General features: G+C 42.6%; 1 protein-coding gene across 1 annotated transcript; it reads left to right on the top strand.

Moving 5' to 3' along the window:
- Positions 1 to 2,132: 2,132 nt before the first annotated feature.
- LOC134483554 (uncharacterized) lies at positions 2,133 to 7,749 on the top strand. The gene is made up of 4 exons (XM_063278792.1): positions 2,133 to 2,304; positions 3,339 to 3,498; positions 5,903 to 6,046; positions 6,680 to 7,749. Exons 1-4 carry the CDS (start codon positions 2,178 to 2,180, stop codon positions 6,870 to 6,872), a joined length of 624 nt encoding a protein of 207 aa, XP_063134862.1. The 5' UTR covers positions 2,133 to 2,177; the 3' UTR covers positions 6,873 to 7,749.
- Positions 7,750 to 8,044: the final 295 nt, after the last annotated feature.

Below are 8,044 nucleotides of genomic sequence, written 5' to 3'. Positions count from 1 at the left end.
TGCTGGATTTCCAATAATGTACTTGTATACACAAATACAGTGTGGTAAGTTACAATATATACTAATCATTTCTTACATAGGACAACAGTTGATTGACTAAAACTAATTCTATTTTAAAAAAAGAAAAGAATCCTGGCTCTTGTGGAAATATACAAAGAAATATCTACGATGGTGGGCAATGAATTCTGCCATGGACTGAACTCAGAAAGGTGGGGTTGTGAGAAAGATGCATGGTCAAATAGCCCACCAGGTTCACATTGTGTCAACTTGATTTAATCTAATGACAAAGAAGTGGAGTATCTCTGATGGCTTCCTTCTAATCCCTTGAAAGGATCCCTGGGGATTGGCCTCAGTACATCACACTTCTTGATGGGGCAACAACACTCAAGGAAGCTTGAGATTGTCATAGGCACAGTATTATGCTACATATACAAAGTAGATAATACTACGATGTTCAGATGATGATATCCATTTGTATGCACTCTTAAGGTGAACCTAAGGAAAGAGAGATCAAGGTCCTTAGAATGGAAAGATCAGTCCCAGTTTTTTTTTTTTCTACCATTCCAAACTGAACGACTGGTAGGGAGAGAATGGTAGATAATCGAGAATTGGTGGATGATGCTTTGAATGCAGGGTGGGTTTCTGTGCTGGTTTTAGACAGGGTCTCAAGTATCCCATGTTGCCCTCTCCCTGGATGGCCAGGTTCACTTTGAGCTCAGATAAACCTCCTTCCACTTTCCAATAGATAGGCTTACAAGAGTGGCTTCCAAGGACTGTGAGGACAGCATTAGCCTTTGACAGTTGAGGTGTGTAACCCACAACTATAGTTTTAGCCACGTTTTCCCATGTCTACCAGCTATTTCAGATTGTTGCTGTTCTATGCCTGACAATCGGGGACACAGAAAAAAAAAACTGATAGAGAGCAAGGACATGGTGATCACATCCTTACCTCTTCTGTACGTTCTGGATGAGGTTTGTTAAAATTCCAATATTGCAAAAAGCTTTATATAGGGCCCATCTCATCAAGGGTCACTGTGTACTGTTCTATCTAAAATGTCTAATCAGAACTGACTACCATATAACACTTCCTGCAGTCCTCATATGAGAAACTTGGGATTTTGTTTTGACTTTTTCTTTTCTCTGTCTCTCTTATTTTTTGCTATATAAGTTGAGAGAAAGATAGTTAGGGCCATGAATTTGCCCCCAAAATTTGAACTATGGATGTGATCAATCAATGTTAGTGTGTGCATTCTGTAAAGTATTCATTTTTCACTATGATAGATGCTTTTGTGTTTGGTGTGGTGGCCATTTCCCAGTGTACAGGTGCTGGGACCTTGCTCTATCCACTTAATGATGTTTATAGCCTCATTTTAGACCTTTCTGTGCACCCCCTATATCTCTTGACTATTTTATTTTTCTGATAGAAGCTCATGGTATATCTTACTCAGGCCTGTGAGCAGTGCTCCTTTGGCGACATTGGTGCAGAGAGGAGAACCCCACCACCAGCATGAGGTTCCCTTCACTGGTGGCTCCAATATTGCACTTTCCTCTGCCAACTGGTCTCCACACTTTTCCTAGCATTTAAAGACTTCAACTATTTCTCCTAAGGAATATTCTGGCAATTGTCGATTGCTAAGGACATGACTTCATGAGTGTTCCCCTAACACACACCCATGTTGTAACCTACCATGCAGACTATTTCTTGATGTGATATAAAGCACCTGTACATAATGAGACAAGAGAACTTTTGACTGCATATTCAAGCTGGTGTGAAATCTCAGGAAGTTTTAATGGCTAACATTGGTGAATGAGGACGATTTGAGTTAGGATGAGACATTTTGGGGCAAGATATAGAAGGAAACATTCATTTAGATGCATAGGAATTACTAAGGTTTTTTTTATACTCAAGCCTTGAGGAAAATTTGGCTTTGGAAGCAGGAGGTGCTCAGTGGCTCTGCCCCAGGAAAGTCTCCTGGAAAGGGCACCTCAGCTTATGCTCAGTACAGGGAGAACATTAGCAGGAGGCAAAGTCTGCTCCCCATGACATCAGCTGTCCCTTCTATGACACTCTATTGTCTCCTAGAGAGTTCTGGCATCCTCTGTGATGTCACCAGACATCAGTGACAACCAGTGCCCTAGTTTCTCTCAGTCTGAGTCTGGCAGTTACAAGCTAAGACATGTTTTCCCGTCTTCGCAAGCGTTTTGGGAGGGGGAACGTCGATTGTGGACAGACTAGAGTGAAGGAATCTGGCCTTTCGTCTCAAAGTAATGATGAACAGAGACAGCACTTCTGGGGAATGTTTAGTAAGTTCTGGGCAATATATTTTGAGTTCCCTGTCAGGGGGGCTGCAGGCTTAAGCTGACCTTTCTAGCAATGGGCCAAAACAACTGGAGCATCTGAAAAGGAATTGAATTTTCATGAATATCACAATTCCTGAAAGTCAGGATTTCAGAACTTTAGTTTCCCCAACCCCACAGGGAGTATATGGTAAGGCCAATGCTATTATCCTGTGAATTTCTGGCCTTTACTTTTACAGTGAATTTGTTAGGTTACATTGATATAATAACACGATCAGGAGTCATGGAGGGTCCACCTTTTCTGAGTTTAGACAGGGCAGCAATGTATTTCACTCTCATTGCTTCTTTAAATACAGTGGATATCTGACAATAGTAACAGGGAGAAAATTGTGCTCCAGGCAATAAGCTTATGTTCTTAGACGACCTCTGATTTCTTCTAACTGGCAGGGTCATCATTAGCTTTATATATTAGAGGTTGTGTGTTACAAACATTTTTCTAAAATACCAAAAATGTTTGGAACATGTGGACCAAGATTCAGCCTGTAACCTATTGGAACTTCTGGGGCATTTGTTATTTCATATAGGGGAATTGATAAGTCTATTGAACATGTCCTTCCTGGAAATGTGTTTTAAATCCAAAGTTGTTGGCCTAGAGTATCAGGGTAGGACATCTGAGTGTCTCCAATCACTCAAGTTTAGTGGATGGTGAATTTATCATCTGAGTTCTGAAACCACAGGGGTGAGGGTCCTGAAATAAAGCTGTACCCTGTTCAGTTGATGATAATCCTGGAGAAGCCATCTCCATGGTACATGTAAGCACGTGATTTCCGGCATAGGGAACACCTGGCTGCTTACATCTCTTGGTCTCTATAGAGTAGTGGGAGAACTGAGATCCACTGAGGACGCCTCTTAAGGATAGACCAATCGCCTAGCAGTGACACTGGGTTCCAGGCTTGTTCTCCTGTTTAGGCCTAACTGTGGTCTATGTACACTCTATGCATTCTCCCCATGCAGGTTCACTTGTGTTCTTCTACCTACAGACACTGGGAGAGAAACATCATCCCCTGGCACTGAACTAAGCGAGAATCAGGCCAAGAAGGAAAAGGAGAGGCTGATTAAAGAACTGCAGCTCATTACGGAGGAGAGAAATGACCTGAGAGATCGCCTGAGGTTTCTGACAGAGAGATCCATGAAGAACAGGTATGAATCGCTCCAAATGCTCTTGTTTCATTCCTGGGTCTGCAAGGTCACCTTCATCTTATCCTATTAAGGTTTTGGGTTCTAGAAAGCTGTGCATCCCTAACCACCCTGTGCTAAACCTCACCTCCCATATAGAGGAGATTCAGAACCTTGACCCTTCTGAGGAGCGAGATGGAAAATGGACTCATCTGCTTCCATTTATTGAAAAGCAGAACTTGTGGTCTGAATGAAGAATTCGGGGATAAAGTCAGGGAGAGTGAGTGTCTAGTGTGCATTTGCAAAGCCCTTGACAGCTGGTGGCTTTGCAAGATTGTAATTGCAGTGAGTTTATGGTGAGTCTCTGTACTTGCTAGGCAGGGGACTGAGTGCTGGAAGATCCAGGCAGCAACCTGAGGGGCCTGGTCCCAAACAGTTCATCTCAATGCTTGACTAGAAGTTGTCAGGCTCAGGCCTGTTTGTTATTGTCTGTGTGTCTGTGGGAGCCCCTCGGACACAGCAATGGTGCATGAATTTCTCCTGGTTCTCACAGTGCTCTCTGTTTCCATATTTGCTTTTCTCTTTCTCTGACTCTGTTTACATTTCTCTTTGTTTTGTGGGTGTGTCTCAGTCTGTGAGTCTGTGTGTGCATACATCCAAATGCATATGCACAACTGTTACATGTTTATATTTCCCTCCACACCCGGAATATAGGAGTCTATGTCTTGGCCTAAGTATTTTTTTTTTTTATTCTACTCAAAAATATTCTTTTTCTTTCTTTTTTTTTTCTTTTTTTTTTTTTTATTAACTTGAGTATTTCTTATATACATTTCAAGTGTTATTCCCTTTCCCGGTTTCCGGACAAACATCACCCTCCCCCCTCCCCTTCCTTATGGGTGTTCCCCTCCCAAACCTCCCCCCATTGCCACCCTCCCCGCATAGTCTAATTCACTGGGGGTTCAGTCTTAGCAGGACCCAGGGCTTCCCCTTCCACTGGTGCTCTTACTAGGATATTCATTGCTACCTATGGGGACAGAGTCCAGGGTCAGTCCATGTATAGTCTTTAGGTAGTGGCTTAGTCCCTGGAAGCTCTGGTTGCTTGGCATTGTTGTACATATGGGGTCTCAAGCCCCTTCAAGCTCTTCCAGTTCTTTCTCTGATTCCTTCAACGGGGGACCTATTCTCAGTTCAGTGGTTTGCTGCTGGCAATCGCCTCTGTATTTGCTGTATTCTGGCTGTGTCTCTCAGGAGCGATCTACATCGGGCTCCTGTCGGTCTGCACTTCTTTGCTTCATCCATCTTGTCTAATTGGGTGGCTGTATATGTATGGGGCACCTGTGGGGCAGGCTCTGAATGGGTGTTCCTTCAGTCTCTGTTTTAATCTTTGCCTCTCCCTTCCCTGCCAAGGGTATTCTTTTTCCTCATTTAAAGAAGGAGTGAAGCATTCACATTTTGATCATCCGTCTTGAGTTTCCTTTGTTCTAGGGATCTAGGGTAATTCAAGCATTTGGGCTAATAGCCACTTATCAATGAGTGCATACCATGTATGTCTTTCTGTGAGTGGGTTAGCTCACTCAGGATGATATTTTCCAGTTCCAACCATTTGCCTACGAATTTCATAAACTCGTTGTTTTTGATAGCTGAGTAATATTCCATTGTGTAGATGTACCACATTTTCTGTATCCATTCCTCTGTTGAAGGGCATCTGGGTTCTTTCCAGTTTCTGGCTATTATAAATAAGGCTGCGATGAACATAGTGGAGCACGTGTCTCTTTTATATGTTGAGGCATCTTTTGGGTATATGCCCAAGAGAGGTATGGCTGGATCCTCAGGCAGTTCAATGTCCAATTTTCTGAGGAACCTCCAGACTGATATCCAGAATGGTTTTACCAGTCTGCAATCCCACCAACAATGGAGGAGTGTTCCTCTTTCTCCACATCCTCTTGGCCTAAGTATTTACCTGTAACACTTTCATGGTGATGTGAATGCTTTGTTCTGGGAGCCCCAAGGTCAACAGCACAGTTCTTTGATTATGTGGCCACGTTTGCCTGTATATTTGTATTCGTTGTGCAGATTATAATTTTGGGATGATATATGGTCTGTTATCAGGACAGGAAAAAGTAAATCACAGGATTCTGGGTGCACTGGGGGTGGGGGAGCATGGAGAGGTGTGGCCTAGGCTCTTGATAGCTCAACTGGCTGGACTGCAGATTTCCTCTTGATTGAATAAAGGGAGCCAGGGAACCCTCCATCTGGATGCCGAGATTCTGGTGTGCTGGACGCAGAAAAACATGTTTCTGAAGCTGAAGAAGGTCCAATATGTAGAATTCAGAAGGTGTCCTTCCAGGACTGGTGTAGTACAGGACCCACCCTGAGTTCATATCTTCCTAAATGCTGATGTTCATTGTATTCTATCATTTGGGGCCAGGCCACACTTCAGGCCAAATCCATATTATGAAGACCTGGAGAGAATGGAGGAGGCGGTCATGTCAATTCTGCACAACTTAGAGATGAAGAACACTGAGATCCATGAGAACAACCGTAAGCTGAAGAAGGAGATTACCTTCTCTAGGTAAGTCCTGGTCAGAAAGGCTGTCACCTGTGGAATGGCTATTTCTGATTTCTTTGTTCTGGATTGGACGGTCTTCAGCTCTGGTTCTATCTCTTGTGCTGTTTACACATCAGTGTGTCAGGGTCATCAGGACTCAGTTTTCAGTTCCATAAAAGACTGTTACTCATCCCAGGATTGTCTAGGCATCTGCAGAAGGCTCTAGATAGAACAGCACTGATTGAAGTCAGCAGAACGTTATTAGGCTGACCTGGGCCTCTGGGGTCATACCAGGTTTTACAACACTCAGTGCGTGGACCACATGGTTAGCATGACCTTCTCTTGGTTCTACTGACCTCTTTTGCGGGTGTTTGCCAACTACTAATTGATGTTGGCCCCATGCATTGGGCTTTCATGGATAGTTATAGATCCATGTTCTTTTTGAGAGATGTGGACACTAATTGGTACTCAGGCCAAGCAAACAATTTATTCTTCCCCGAATTAACTCTTTGTGGTTTGTGCAGCAGCATTATGTGTATCAAGATGTATTTTATTAAGTCTTCATGGGTATCTGGGACCTGGTAGAGTTAGTGGGACTTGGGAGTAGGAATGGGAGAAAGGGGCAGCATGATCTTACTATGCAGACTGTATTTCCAGAAACCTGCTCAGCCAGCTCCTGATGGAGAACACATGTAGGAAGAAGTTGCTCCCACTAAAGCAGGAGAGCAAGGAGGGACATCTTGAGTGTGCAATGAACCAGAAATATTTGGTTGACTTCAACAAGAAAGATAAAGACCAGCAACCTCCAGACCCAGCATCATCAGGTACGGAGGAGCAGCTGTTAGCTTAACAATATCTGATAAAATTTGCCAATTTGATACATCTTTGCTCTCTCCTACCACCTTTCTAATTTACACACACAACCTGCCAACCACCTCATGTAATGGAATTTTTCATTTCTCTGCCTATGCACAAGTATTCTGGGAAGTCAACCACTTTTCAGAAACTGAATTATTTTGCAAGTATATTTTGCTGCCACTTTTGAAGCTGCATTATAGAAATGGTGACAGATCAATAACATATCACATTATTGCACATGCACGTGATAGATTGGATGCTATGTAGAGTTTTGAACATGTTCTTGGTTCTTGAGAAATGACAAGTGGTCATGTGACTTCTTGTGTAGGAAGCACCTTTCCGGGATAAGAACCAAGTGCAAATGTCAAATTAGTACTTGTCATTGGCTTTAACCTTGGTGACATATGGACATCTCCTTTCTTCCTGCAACCCAATGAGGTCCCTTCCATTGCCCTGTTCTTGGTTTGCACTGGTATAAGTCTGGGTCCCATATTGGCAGCCCACATTACTGTGACGGTTGCTGGAGATTTTCCCTGCCCACAGAGTTAGCAACAATGATATCAGTTAAAAGGTCCATGTTGACTGTCCAATAGAACTGAGGTGGTAGAAGGCAGCATTCTGACAGCTGGCTTGCTTTTCAACACCAAATCAGTGTCTGAAAAACTGCCTTCCTCTCCCAGGTCTCAGAAAGTGCAAGAGAGCTGGAATTGGACACACAGCAGTAAGAGAGCTTCCTGAAGAATAAGTTGCTTTCTCACGAGTCCCTGATGACAAACATCCTGAACGGTAACAACATTTTTTGGATGAGTATTCTTCCTCAGAGTTAATTTGTCATTTCTTAGAGACCCTAAATTTATATAACACTAAGCCAGCCTGACTGATTGAGGTCTTACTCACTTTCTTCTTCAGAAAACATCACTTGAGAGACAACTTGGGGGACAGCCTTTCATTATGTGTGCTAGAGGAGAAACAGCAATACATCTGTGCTTCTAAATGTTCGTTAAGAATATGCTGTTTAGAAATATTTTTGTTATGATTTTAATTGAAGTTTTCTTTTTGTTGTTTCATATTTATATGTTCTTGTTACTATTTTTACTTTCAAATATTTTTAAATATTTTTATTCATTCATTTTAATCCTGTTTTGTTGTAAAAATGTATTCAAT

Source organism: Rattus norvegicus, chromosome 19 (assembly GCF_036323735.1).
Source record: "Rattus norvegicus strain BN/NHsdMcwi chromosome 19, GRCr8, whole genome shotgun sequence".
In the NCBI taxonomy this organism is placed as follows: domain Eukaryota; kingdom Metazoa; phylum Chordata; class Mammalia; order Rodentia; family Muridae; genus Rattus; species Rattus norvegicus.
The sequence above is the reverse complement of the archived record's forward strand: the minus strand, read 5'-3'. Positions and strand labels throughout refer to the sequence as shown.

Excerpts from the sequence above, each read along its gene's own strand:
- LOC134483554 (XM_063278792.1), top strand. The coding sequence starts at position 2,178 with ATGTTTTCCCGTCTTCGCAAGCGTTTTGGGAGGGGGAACGTCGATTGT. Across the intron at positions 2,305-3,338 it reads GCACTTCTGGGGAATGTTTA|ACACTGGGAGAGAAACATCA; the intron begins GTAAGTTCTGGG and ends TTCTACCTACAG. Across the intron at positions 6,047-6,679 it reads AAGGAGATTACCTTCTCTAG|AAACCTGCTCAGCCAGCTCC; the intron begins GTAAGTCCTGGT and ends CTGTATTTCCAG.